Source organism: Trachurus japonicus, chromosome 22, assembly GCF_045865225.1.
Source record: "Trachurus japonicus isolate A0001 chromosome 22, Traja_1.0".
Classification (NCBI taxonomy): domain Eukaryota; kingdom Metazoa; phylum Chordata; class Actinopteri; order Carangiformes; family Carangidae; genus Trachurus; species Trachurus japonicus.
Genome location: NC_140928.1, coordinates 18,848,932 through 18,863,137, shown reverse-complemented (window position 1 = coordinate 18,863,137; position 14,206 = coordinate 18,848,932). Strand labels below are relative to the sequence as shown.

General features: G+C 40.5%; 2 protein-coding genes across 3 annotated transcripts; both read right to left on the bottom strand.

Moving 5' to 3' along the window:
- Window positions 1-46: 46 nt before the first annotated feature.
- LOC146963911 (ras-related protein Rab-15-like) lies at window positions 47-6,963 on the bottom strand. The gene is made up of 7 exons (XM_085768021.1): window positions 6,729-6,963; window positions 3,178-3,238; window positions 3,031-3,091; window positions 2,868-2,945; window positions 2,577-2,666; window positions 1,292-1,357; window positions 47-1,170 (listed from the first exon to the last, which is right to left on the bottom strand). Exons 1-7 carry the CDS (start codon window positions 6,850-6,852, stop codon window positions 1,015-1,017), a joined length of 636 nt encoding a protein of 211 aa, XP_085624147.1. The 5' UTR covers window positions 6,853-6,963; the 3' UTR covers window positions 47-1,014.
- Window positions 6,964-7,925: 962 nt separating this feature from the next.
- On the bottom strand, window positions 7,926-13,246 carry LOC146963910 (protein max-like). 2 transcript variants are annotated; one of them, XM_085768019.1, is made up of 4 exons: window positions 13,055-13,246; window positions 10,781-10,888; window positions 9,342-9,480; window positions 7,926-9,249 (listed from the first exon to the last, which is right to left on the bottom strand). In XM_085768019.1, the coding sequence occupies exons 1-4, from the start codon at window positions 13,088-13,090 to the stop codon at window positions 9,065-9,067; spliced, it is 468 nt and encodes a 155-aa protein (XP_085624145.1). In that variant the 5' UTR covers window positions 13,091-13,246; the 3' UTR covers window positions 7,926-9,064. The 2 variants fall into 2 exon arrangements, with proteins under 2 accessions (XP_085624145.1, XP_085624146.1); XM_085768020.1 differs by having other exon boundaries at window positions 9,342-9,465.
- Window positions 13,247-14,206: the final 960 nt, after the last annotated feature.

Below are 14,206 nucleotides of genomic sequence, written 5' to 3'. Positions count from 1 at the left end.
AAATTAGCATGTGTTACAGCATATTTGTATGGTGTCTTTACAATATAGCGTGTATCAGTTTTCTCACTAAAAAATTTAACATGTGATCACCTATCTTTCACAGCATGTGATGAAAAATGAATGACTCTGTTTGAACTCTCTGTGGACGTAACTCCACTCTCAGTCCAAATTTAATGACTCAGCAAGTCTCAGACACCCGACAAATTAGATTTAAATACAAAATTTTAATTTATTTACCCACAAAACATTGCACATACTACATTTTCTTTCCCATCACTCTTGAGTATCAAACATAAAATTACAATTATAGCGGCTGTGGCACCTCGGAAGAACCTGAAAACATTAAATGAATCAGCAGTGACAATGCTTCAATGCACAACTTCCAGTGAGTAATGTCAGTTATATTCATAAAACAAACTAGTATATATTCGGGGCTGTAAATGAACATTGCAAACATGCAACATGCGTTCAGACAGATCGCTGAACATGGCACAAGGACGTCCCCCTTGAGGAAATAAGTCCATCATGTAAATTAATCCATGTTGGCTTGGTTTGAGTTTCATTGTGTGAATAATTCAACCCCGTCCTCTGTCTACCTCTAGTAACATAAATACTCACAATTAAAACTATTTTTTCACATGAGATCACATATCAATTTGTCAATATGCTAAATGGATATCCAAAGAAAAATAAAGACCAAAGCAAGCAATAGATGGAATAAAAGTGAACTGGAGGAGCAGATGTTTAGTGCAAAATGGCTTTGTTTGCAGCAATAAAAAAAGGGGTGAGCATTCTTGAGCTGTAGACTCTTCACTGGCTACAGGGTTCAGTGATCATGCTGCAAAATTGTCCCTCTGCTGGTAGCTGCTGCTAACTACATTCACCACCATGTAAACCTCACTGACTTAAAAAAGTGAAACCAGCAAAGCATGCTCCTGTCCAGCAGTTTAAAGTGCCTATGAAGACGGCAGACGTGAGCTGAGTCAAGTCACCATGGGAACAGATGTCTCTCTGCTAACAAGCACAACCCCGCTGAGCGTTGTCGGTATCTTGACTCTGCTTCTCCTCCTCCAGATCAGCCTTTTCTAGATAATCATCCAGGGATCCCAACAAGCTGTCCACGTCCCTCTTGTGAGCCTGCAGCACCAGTTCTGCCACATGAGTGAATGACTTGAGGAAGGAGGAAGAAAAACAAGACATGTAAAAGGAGCGGAGGAGTTCCCTCCACAACTTCTGAACAAAGTCTTGAAGTAACAGAGCAAATTCCTAGGAGATGCACCATGTGACCTACCTCAGCAATGTTATTGCTGTTGGAAGCGCTGGTTTCAAAGAACTCCATCTCATAGGTTTCTGCTAACTGCAAGATTCAGTGGGATACGGTTTAGAAACACTGACAAGGACATTTTTATAATTTAGTTTTCTCCAGTGAGTAATGAACCACAGGGTTTGGGAATCATCATTTGAGAATCTGACCAGCATTATGAGCAACTACCATTGCATTTAGTAGGTTACTTGTTATTAGGTTAGCAGCACACCTTGGTACCTCCTCATTTTTTATTACCAAATGTACCAGTGATGTTTAAATTAAATTAAATTAAAAACCGGATCAACAAACGAATACAACCTTCATAAAACTTGTGCAAATCTGGAAATCAAGCCAATACAAAATTAAAACAAAACTCAGGATCTACCAAAGCTGTGTATTGTTGACTCTACTGTACGGTGCAGAGTGCTGGAAGACCACAGAAAGTGACATCCACAAACTATCCACATTTCCCACATCATGCATGCGCAAAATCCTACATATTCCGGCCCAAGACCATCTCAAACAATAAACTTCTCAACATTACCCAATAAGATAACATATACAGCATAATCATTAGGCGAAGATGGTCCTGGATTGGCCATGTCCTCAGGATGGACACCAACGCTATCCCAAGAGTTGCTTTACATTGGACCCCAGAAGGCAAAAGAAAGAAAGGCAGGCCTAAAATGACATGGTGTCGGACCATAAAGAAGGAACTCAAACAGCACCACCAGAGCTGGGGAACCATTGAGAAGATGGCCAAGACAGACAGAAGTGGAGGGACTTCGTTGCTGCCCTAGGCACCAGCCGGCGTGATGGGGAATAGTCCCCAAACTAGTGATGTTTGGGGACTGACCCAGGATCGTTAGCCATGTTTATGACATGGTTCACAATTACTAGAGGAAACTGTGTTTGCCTCTTGAGGAGCATGGATGGTGTTTTTGTTTGTTTTGTTATTAGATGAGTGTAGATAGTTTTCTTATGATTGCTTTTCTGTTTTAGATTAGAAATGAACTCCCTTATGAGTCTTTTGGTTTTATTCTGGTTTTGATTTGAACAGCACTGATCTCATTTTTCCTTGATCTCTTCCCATTGTTTCCTTTTCTGTTGAGTCATTTATCCTTCTCATTATAATAAAAGAGATGAATAATACCAATTACATCTGGATTTTATGTGACTTCCATTTCCCCTAAAACTCTAGCTGGCACGTTATATAATTTAATTTTTGACTAGACTCTGAAAACAAGCACAAAATAAGGCTCCATCAAACCTTGCTTCCTTGCTCCCTTGTCACCTGCCTCCTGAGCTCCTCGTCAGACTTGTTTCCTACCAAGATCCTCTGCACCTTGTCTGGGGCGTACTGCAAAACAACAACAACAACAACAACAACAAAGACAAGGCAGGCGGGATGGGGATCAGGGACTTCATCATCTTGTCACTCACGGTAAGCCACTGGATGTGCAACGAGCACTGACACTTCAGGAAGCAGCAATACAAACACTGGGTCAGTGTGAAGGGCAACAGGTGCAGGAGAGTGAAGTGAGAGAGATTATTGCCTTACTTCATCCACATCGCTGGCCCACTTGGCTATGTGCTGAAAGGACGGCTCGTTTGTGATGTCGTATACAAAGACGATACCCTGGAAGAGCAAAGGAGTAAAGGTCCAATACTACTGTGGCACATAAAGGCAACTTGACTCCTATTGATTGTTTACAGTATATCACCTGTGCCCGCCTGTAGTACTGTTTGGTAATGGTTTGATAGCGCTCCTGACCGGCCGTGTCCCTGCACAGAAGGCAAACACGCATAAACAAAAGCAGGATCACACAAGCTAGTCAGGAAAATACAAATGCAAAAGATATTGCACCCACCATATCTGTACTCGAACCTTGACTCCATCTATTTCTAGTGTTTTCATTTTGAAATCGACTCCTGCAAACAGAGAACACAAGGTCAGGCTGGTTTCACTTCAGCAACCGAGGCAAAATAGTGACGGAAAATCCTGCTTTGTAGAGATTTATACAGGCTGTATTGTGTATTTGAGCTAATAATGAGTGTTGCCTCAGAGACACTATTTTACTCTAATGAATAGTATCACAGTCAGTGAATAGTGTCAACTTTTAAATCACTGTCTCTCAACAAGGGGGGGGGGCACAACTTGTGTCAAGTACAGCGTTGTGCTGTTTGCTGGGTGACAGGACAACAGAGCTGAAGAATGTCAGTCACTGTTGGATGCTTAGAATGTTTAGTATTCCAGATTTTTAACATTATGCATCCTCACTATGCTCCACTACACTGTGTCTGTATGCAGGATATTATTTTAAAGATTAGTTCAACTTATTATCTTCTGGTTTTTAAATGAATCATGTGGTCTGAAAGAAATGTCAGGGTATTGTGAAAAATAGAAAAAACACTTCTGTTAACACAAGGCCCTCAAGTACCCAAATGTAGGTTAAACCGATTAAAAGATTACTTCATACTTAATAAAGCTTTTAAAAATGTCACAGGATTGTTCAATATCATCAACGTTACTTGTTGTTTGGTGCTGAATTTGTGCAATATGTGGAATATGTGTATGTGTTTAGTAGTATTTCCGTAGGTTTTTAGTCCTGTCTTGACTTTTTGCCTTTTCTTTGTATCATGGAAACGGTGTGCAGCTGCAGCCGAGTCCTATTTTCCTATGGTGACATTAAAGTATATTTCGATTTTTTAAAAATCTTCATATTGCTTAATTTATCTGATCAACAGTTCACAGATATTTTCATTTTATCATCATTCTGAACCAAAGAAAAAGCAGGGAGACCTCAGGATGAAGAACCTGTAACATGTAACATAATCATAAAGTATGCAGATAGACGACACAACCATCCTTGGCCTCATCAGAGCGGGGAATGAGTCATCGTACAGAAACGTGGTTCATAGAATCACCGTCTGTGGGGAGGATAATGATCTTGTGCTCAGCTTTGACAAAACCAAAGAACTTGTACTGGATTTCAGGAGACAAGCTCCCCCTCTGGAGCCACTCACCATCCAGGGGACTGCGGTGGAGAGGACTGACAGCCATTAGTTCCTAGGCTTACATCATTCTCAGAGAGTCTCAGCTGGGCTAAAAACACTGCAACAACAGTGAAAAGAGCTCAGCAGAGGCTGCATTTCTTCAAGGTGCAGAAGAAGGCCAGACTTGGATAACAGCCCCTCATCCAAGCTCACAAAAGACAAGCTGAGAGCATCCTCACCAGCGCCATTACAGTATGGTACGAGAGGAAATCACTGCAACGGTGATTGGTTCTGGTCTCCCCTCCATGGACACTATCTACACCCTGAGACAGAGCTTTCTCAGAGACAGACACCCCCCAGCTCATGCTCTGTTCCAGTGGGTGGATTCTCTGGCTACAACACCACTGGCCGGGGAACATCAGTGGTCAGAGGGCTTGCCTCCATAAAAGCTTTTTTCCATCAGCTGTCAGATTAGTGGCCCAGGACATTAAATGGACTGAATTACATCAGGCCATAACCTCACACCTACACACACCACACACAACTGACATTAGTGTGCAATACTTTTTAGTAGGCTACTATTTTTTTTTTCCTTTGCTCTTGTATTATCTATTTATGTTTGATTGGGCTGGTCTCTTGTGCCTTTTCTTTTTTTTATGTAATTGAATTTTTAACTGTGTGCACATACTGTAGGTCTTGACTCTTGGTCTTGCCTAGTACAGTGATGTACCAGGGCAAATGGCAAATAAATTCTAATCTAATCTAACCGTTGTCATTTTTGCTTGAATAATATTGCAAAAAATATTGTAAACTGATAAAATGTTTGACTTCCAGTTTTTCAAAGCAGACACTGTTGATGCCTTGTGGAAAACTAGATGTAACAAATAACATTAAATGTAGGCTAGCTCTGATAAGCTCTGCTAAACCATTCTTTAATTAATATACTACATAACTTTATTTTGCTGTTCTGATATTTCATATTCTATGCATGAGGTCTATCAACTTTATATTTTATACACTGCACTGTTAAAATTTCCACTCTCAAGAATGTGTTGGTCAGATGAGCTGCTGGTCCACTGACAATAAAATATTGAATAACTCCAGAAGCAGAATTTCTATTTGAGATGTTTCATTGATTTGAATGTAAATGGTAAATGTGGGGATTCTGGTCAATCTAAAAAAAAAAAAAAAAAACAGCATGTATTGTGCAATCAATATTTAACTGGGTTCCGTTAATCAGTGTGTTTAAAGTTACATGGGTTTATCAGCAGGTAATGTCATCCCTGCAGTCACATTTCACAACACTCAAATTGAGTTTACACTGATACAGAAATTATTATTTTGGTGTTTCCCTTTTACAACAAAAGCGTGTCTTACTTGCTACTCCTATCCCTTCTAAAGTAGGCTACAGTACAGCTTTATGATTCTTATGACACACAAAGCTTTTTAAGAACATCTCATTAACCATTAAAACGCACCATACTCGGTAATATGAGCCGTACAGTCAACAGATCTGACTGCTCAGCCTCAATATTACCTGCACTTTGTTGGTTTAACAGCCTCCAGGAAGACACTGTACCTGTGAGACATGGTGGGGCGCAGGTGCTTGTGAAGGGGATGACTAAAACTGACTGAAGTTTGCCAATAATCCCAATGTGGGGGCTCTAAAACCAGGGGGATTTCATGTACCATGCACATTCTCAAATATCTGGGTTTAATCCCATGCAAAGCCTTGCCAGTTGCCACCATGCAAGATGAAAAAAAACTTTCACCCTGAAGAAGTAGGCTTCACTCTGCATAGCAGCAGTCCAGTCTACATCCTACAGAAGCATGTGGTGCCATTTTTTCGTTGTTAATGTGGATATACTTTACTCTTTTGTGTGAAACAGCCCCAGCATTTCATCAACAAATCCATTAGTCTACCACACCCGGGGAAACAAGGCGGCTGTCATATTAAGTACTAATCAGAGTTAGGCCTACTTTCTGTGGAAATAAATACAAGATTAGGAAAAGTAATCTATGAGGGCAGAAATAGCCTGTTTGTTTTTCCTAGGGAGCTTACTTTCCATTCTGTTTGTGTCACACTTCACAAAGCAACTTTCTATGTTTTCAATTAGCATGAAATCTCTTTTTAAAAAAGTACTTTTAGGACAACATGAGTGATCTAGTTTGAGTGCTGACGTGTTTTTCAGTCACTTTCTTGGCTGTTATGACCTCAGGCATTAAATACTAATCCTACCAGCTGAGTAGGCCTTCTTAAAGCAAAAGGGAAACTTGCAGCAAATATGTCTTATTCTGTTAAAAACAGTCGCAGCCTTTACACTCATCATCATAAAATGTGTTCACTCATGTTTATCCGGTTCAACCTGTGACTGAAGCAGATCCTATGATGATGAGAAAGAAGGAAACTTGTTAGATGGCTTACCGATGGTGGAAATATGTGAAGGATCAAATTCACCTTCTGTGAACCTTCGCAGCATGCAGGTCTTCCCGACCCCCGAGTCTCCGAGCATGAGCAGCCTGAACAAAACGTCGTACTGTTTGGCCATGACTGAAAACTACAACACAACAGAGAGCATGACTCTTCCATCAAAGTCTTTGGCTCCGTACTCCCATTCAATGTGTCGCCGCGTGCTGCCTTCACGGGCCCCTTGGAAACGCCTACATCTAAACTTGGAGGTCGCGCAGTCAGGAACTTACAACGTCAAAAAGAAAAATATATATACATCTTTTCCTTGATTTTTAGCAGAGACGTTCTAATATTGACTTTGTTTTTATGGTTCAGAGGCTGATATAACTCAGGCATCTTAGAATAACGTAAAAACGGCGATTGGTCTTCTTATATTTACTCTGTCTAACGTCACAAACGAATCACATTTATCGTCTGTGTTATCCTGGCTGCTACTTACACTGCTCGTTTTATTTCACGTTTCAGCTCGTAAAGATTGCTGAGATAATACAATTTCCGACAGCTCCGGAAGGCAGCACACAGCCTGCATCCTTGAGGAGGCAACCAGCTGTAGAGGGAGTGTCACTGTCAGCCAGGACACACATTTTGCTGAGCTAATATTTAAACAGACACCAACAGGTAGGACAGTAGCCAGGTATTTATACCATTAATACCCCAATTCAAATACAATGTGATCGTGTACGTTTAATGGCTTTTATATAATTAATAAATTATCCCCCTAAATGCTTTAACTAGGCTACTCTAATTTTATCAAACAGGATTTTATTAAGTAGGATTGGAGATTAATTTATACAAGTACAATCACATGACATTATTTAAAATAAATAAATAATAATAAAAAACAATCTAGAATTACCACCTGCACCAAATCTAATCAGTCAAGTTGCAGTTCCCCTGCCGTCCTTAGCACTTGTGTTTTTGCAGAACATTACGATGTCACAGCAAAGTTGACCTTTAAGAGTCTGTCTGGCCATAAAATGTCATCACCTCATTTGTGTTAAACTGTGTTATAATTTGTGTGTTAATTCTTCAGTCACAGTGAGCTTAACCTTTGACCACCACAATATTATTCTTGATGTAAAGTGAGTGTTCCTGTGACGGTGTGTTAAAAAAAAAAGACTATGGAACCGTAAAAACACACTGGATCACAAATACATCCCAAAAGGATAAAATAGTTTTATTTATAGTCTCATAATAAAGGTATGCCTTAACTTGCAAGACATCCATTGGCAGTATGTACAACATACCTGTAATTTCCATGGAATGGAACAAACAAATATCGATTACGTACACACTAATTTACCTCTGCAAGAAAGAGAAAAAGAAAGATTAACGTTCCCAGCACAGGCAAATATTTCGAGGGAAGGCTTTTCTTTTGCAGAGCTGACACCATTTAAGAGTATACAGTGTTATATACTACACACTGACATGGACTTCCATGAACAAAAATAAAGATCACCCTTTAACTGCATTGTGTAACATTCAGTATCCATTAAGGGACATTTTATACCCACATTTTATTTAATAATAATAAAAATAGAGGGAAATAAATAGTTGAGCCTGTGAAAAATCCTTTAAAACAACAGGTCAACTTGTTCATCCTCCGGTGTTCTCTGGAAAATCTCAAGCCAAACATAAGGGAGATCAGACATAAGAATATATAAGGGTAAGAAATCAAATTTGGTGCATCACTATAAATAGAAGGATTCATTTGATTACACAAACATTTTCAAAGACAAAAACTTCAGCCACCTACACTGAAGGAGGGTTGCATCTTGCATAACATACACTTTTTTTTCAAAAGCAACTTCACATTCTTTTTCTGGAAAAGTATGAATATTAAAAAGGTAAACTACCCTAATTACCATTTTCTCAAAGGTTGTAAAGATTGACAACTCCCCTACTGGACTGCAGAGGTTGTTCAAAACAACCAAAAGAAAAAAAGGTATTTTTTCTGTAGCTTTACTAAAGCTTCATACCTTGTCTTCTCCACATTTGATTATGAATGGTTATAATGAGGTTCGAAAAAGATTAGTCCTTCAAAACTGCAGAGCTGCCTCACTTTGTGGGTCTTCAAAGTTGTTTTGGGGGCCAAAGAGGAGTGACAGGATACTTGCCAGGTGGAAAAAGAAAAGGTAGAAGCGTTTTATACATAATAGCACCTCTCTCACACAGTCTCCACCTCATCCCCTGGACTGGCGTAAGAAGGCAGGACTGAGCGCGGACAGGTAAGAGGAGTCAGGGCTGGTGGGTAAAGAGAGTCTGTTTGGAGAGTCGGGGGTGACCCGAGCCTAGCTGGGCTCCGCACGCAGCTTCTTTCTGTTGGGCGGCTCGTCTGGCTCTGATTCAGAGCTGGAGTCGGAGCCGCCATCGAAGGCGGACACTGCACTCCCTTTACGGTTTGTGTACAAGCTGCTGTCAGAAGAGTAGTTCGTCTGGAGCTGAGTGTTCCCCTTGGCTTTCTCCAGTGCTCGAACTGCAAGAAGTCAAGAGGAAAAAACACCACAACTGGTCACACGTTGCATGTTCCAGCAGGAAGCAGAAAGACAGAAACATTTCTCCACTCACCCTGCTGCTCCAGCAGTGCATTTTGCTTCTTTAGGTCATCAATGTCCTGCTGGTGGGTGTGGTTTTTCCGCCTCATGAACTGGATGTACTCGGTGGCTTTGTCTAGAATCTGTGCTCGGGAAGCCTGTTTAACAGAGTTCTGTCAGCAGAAATTTCAGAGAGCTATGGGCCAACGTTGCAGTGTTTATTTGTACAGACTCAAAATGTTATACTTATACTTTAACACATTAGTCTTTATTCTCATTGAGTGGTATAAGGTAACATCTACTCAAAACTTAACTCAAGCATTTTAAGACATATTGTAGTTGTACCTTTACAAATAGACAGATTGAACACAAAATATCATTAAAGGTAAAATACATTTGGCTTTTGGCCCCATAATAAGCTGTGTGTCTACTTGGGGCCCAATGTCATAATGACAAGTTTAAGAAAATTGGTTCCACTAGACCAGAGTCTCGTCTTAAACTTTCTCACAACTCTGATTGGAGAGGCCCATCTCTAAGTTGGGAACCTCTGGACTAAACTAGACAACAGACTGTATGTAAATTAGTCAAAACATCACCCTTGAACCAATACAACACAAATTGCTCCATTCAAAGTAGTCACATTACCTTTGTATTTTTCTTTGGTATGATTCTGAACACTTGTTTGTAAAATAAGTGCACCAAAAAAAAAGACCTATTCCAGGGCTTAGCAACACATGCTCACACTGAAATATTGCAGAACAGTCCATGGCACAAAGGAGGAGGAAAAACAACTAAATTGTTGAACCATCATCTCACCAACATAATGATTTGTGCTACTACTGGTTGCATTTTGGTTTACTGGCTTATGACAGTATGGGCTAAATGTACAAAGAGCGTAAGGTGTCTGAGCTGCTGTAATACAGATTCCCTGGTGACATGGGACAAACTGAAATGATCTCTGATAAAGTGAGTGAATATTTGGACTTGGAAATTCAGCAGCTTACATAAAAAAAAATGTTGTTTTTTTTTTTGCACAAAATTGATAAAATGTCGGTGCTGGACAAACAGAGCCGTTACCTGCACCTTCTCTTGTTTTTGCTGACTGTCTTTAGGTCAGTATGCAGTTCTCATGCATTGTACAGGTGCTTTGCATGTGCACAACTAAAACCAACCCCCTTAGCAAAAGGAAATAAGGGCTGGCGGTTCGTGCTGACTGTAGCATCTGTTTGCTTTCCTGAAGACACACAGGTTAGCTTGGGAGTGTCTCATTCAGGCTTTCTGCCCATGTGAACAGCTAACTGACAAGAGGATGGATGACAGGACGGGATGATTGAATTTAAGGTGGTTACTCTGTGTTAAATTCTTTTGGGCATATGTGGCATACACTGATGTGGCACATTGATGGGAAATAATGTTGTTAGTAAGACTTGTGGAATGTAGAAAAAGTAGAAACCATATTTATTTTCCTCTTACCTTCTCCCCCTGTAATGAAGGCACAGAATCTCGTAAACTGTGGAAGCTGTCTTTAATGTGGTCCCTGCGTTTGCGCTCCAGCGCATTGTGATGTGCCCGCTTGTCCGCCTGCGAAGGAAGAGACAGAAACACAGAGTCAATTCATGACACAGGCCACTTATGCAGAAACCCAGAAAATCAAAACCATGAAGTTACAAGAAATGTTGTTATTTCATGAGAAGAAAACATCGGGTAATCTGGAAAACGTTGCAGCTTTAAATAGCAAATAAGTAATGGCCTTGTCCTTCTCAGGGTGCTTGTGTCCACATATGGAAATCTCATTTACTTGACAACATAAAGCAGGAACCTGGAGTGTGTGTATAAGGTTTACGATGATCTAATATCTGTTTACAGGATCTCAACTGAATATTTGTTGTTTGCTTTCGTTTGGGTCAAGGGTTGAACCAGCATAATCCTGACAGCCTCCACACCCTGGCCAGTTGTTGTCCTTCAAGGGAACTTAATAAAACCCATCCTCTCTCTACGCTGTTTTAAAAAGACCGCACAGAAGCAAGTGATGCCAGAGAATTTAATCTCATGTTTAATAACTACCCACAAAAATGTGTGCCTCCCTCATGGCAGAGTTTGACTTACTACAAGGCAACAACGTGGCAACACAAGGAAATAGTCACCATGATCAAAAACATAATATCCCTCAACGTTTCTGGAAATTACACAATTAATGAACAGACATTGCGCTGAGTTGTTAAACTCTCTTATGAAGCTGCAGACATACTTTAAATGATCAGTTGCAGACAGACACAGATTTGTGTAGTGTGGGTTGAAAATTTCACACTGGCTGACTTGGGAACTTTCCAGACCTGAGGCCTTACATGGCTGAATGGAGCAAATAATCATCTTGCAGTTATCACACACTCATTAGAGCAATTTGCCAGGTCAAATATTAAATGTAATTGTAAATGTTATAACAGCTATTGGTACGGTTGAATTAAGATATGGGTGCATTGATGTTAATAAAAATGTGGCAATTATTATCAAATCAAGATAAATAACAATAAGCCTGTTCTGCTGAGAGAGGAACCACAAAAATGAATTATCCTGCAGCATTAATGTATGCATCCATGTAGGATCAAAAAGGCACAACATTAGATGCATAATGGTTGCATCCAAAGCTAGAGCTGCAGCTTTATAAATCCACGGCTCTGTGAAATATGTAATCGGGTCAAGGATGTGACATAATTTCAAATGCATGCTCAGTTAAACACACTACAGCATATTCATGAGCTATTCTACGTATTTAAAAAGAGAGATCCAGGGATCTGCAGGGAATAACAGACGAAGCTGACAGGTCCATAATCGACAGAACAAAAACAACATGAGCACAGCCTCTCTGGTCTCTGGTGTCCTGTTGGCGTTACAGGCAACTGCACAACAGTGCAGAGCTAATGTGAAAGCAGTGTTTGGCAACACTACGTTTGAAGGAGGACACCGAGTACTAAACGTACACCGAGTTCCGTTTTGCCATTTAAGATGTGTGCGTGAAAGCGATTAGTGTCCTGGTTGTTATTAAAGCCACAAAACGGCATATTAAATAAAATATGGAGGGAATATGACATTTTAACCTGCTAGCTGTCCAACAAGTCTGCTAAATATAGCCAGGCTGACGTGAAGGGATTACCCCCCCCATCCGTAAAAAGAGATAAAAGCTGCATTGTAGTAAAGTATCCTTAACAAAAAGAAGAAAACCTCATTACACCGAAATAGCGACTTTAATTGACCAGGGGCAGCAGTGTATAAACAGCCACCTCGCTGTTCACCTCTCAGTTAAGCTGACCTTGCCTGCAGCAACAGTTTAATGGCTGTTTATTACTGTCGCAACATTATTTTAATGTGTCCACAGCTTCAGCGTCGACACTGCGTTTAACATTTATTAACTGCAGCAACATGGACGACCTGAAGGAGTCCTGTCAATGTATTAAACAAGTTGGTGTTGTCTTATGCTGAGCTGCTTCATGTGAACACTCAATGTCGAGGAGCTTTAACGCCACACAACGACGCGACCTGTTCACCGGCTCCACTTTTCACGTACACTATCCCACTAAACTCTGAATGGAAATACTCTTTCCTGAGCCTGTTTGCTCGAAATGTAGTTAGGCGAGGAGGACCCCCAGCTAGCTCGTTAGCTAGCTCAGTCAGATAGCGTAGGTTGACAGGAATGTTAAAGTTGGCTAACTAAATGGCTAGCTACTTCTTATAGGAAACTAAACCACATACATCGCTGTCGACTTCGATGTCATCGTTTTCGCTCATTCTTCGGTACAAAAAAAATGATGGAGTATGACAAAAAGAAAAACAAGCAGCTGTCAAAACAAAGTGCAACGACAACTGGAGGCAAATAATAACATATAGCACGGAGCTCTGCTACAGCAGAGACATGACGAGCTACGGTCTCCCTACACGTGATTCGCCTACACATGGACGGGAAAACATACACGGCGCAAGCGCGACGAAACAAGGCATTCTGGGTAATGTAGTCGTTTCTTATAACACGCCGCCCCGTCAGCCGTGTTACAGTCTCTGGAACTTGAACTACATTTCCCACAAGTCCACAACTTTGGACACGCCCACCACTATATACCGTTATCTCCTCCAAGTTGCAAACACAGCAGCCTCAGTGTTTGCAGCCGTGTTTATGTACAGTGGATCACAATGTTCTCTTTAAATTAAGGTATATTAATATATTGATTGTTAATAGAAACATTTAATTACACCAGCACACAGAAACCAGTGGTGCTTTCAACATATATAATCATATTTGATGTGACACAAACATGTCTTTCATGCAAATATGATTCTGTGCTGTTAAGGTTCAAAGTGCATGGTGCTGAAGTCTGTTGTTTCACTGCATTGTCAGCAGGGTAGTGTGGTACAATAACTAGGCTGTTCTTCCTGCATATGATTATGAGACCAGATGGTGGCCTAGCTCACTTCGGCTGCCCTCCCCCACTCACCATCCATGGCTGCACACTTGCCTCCATAGGACCTTTAAATAGCTGCTGCAGCAAGCTATCACTGCCTATAAACCCACTGCAGCACTATTAGGATGTGATTCAGGACTTTGTCTTGTTGAATGCACATACACATGTGTGCATGAAATAACTAAAAACTTTTTTCTTATGATTCCCATTTTTTTCTGCTTCTCTTATTGCATATAATGTGAGCTCAGACTTAAGTGGAATGCCTAATTGTTGTCCTCTGTGCCTTTCAGAGCATCTGCTTTTTGTTTACACCCCTACATATCACACTTGAGAAGCATGTTTTATTTTCGTCTTTCATCTGGCTTTTAATTCTGAAAGGGATTTATTTGTAGAACAAATATCTGCACAATAGTCTCGTGTTCACCATTATGGACTAAAGTGTCTGTTG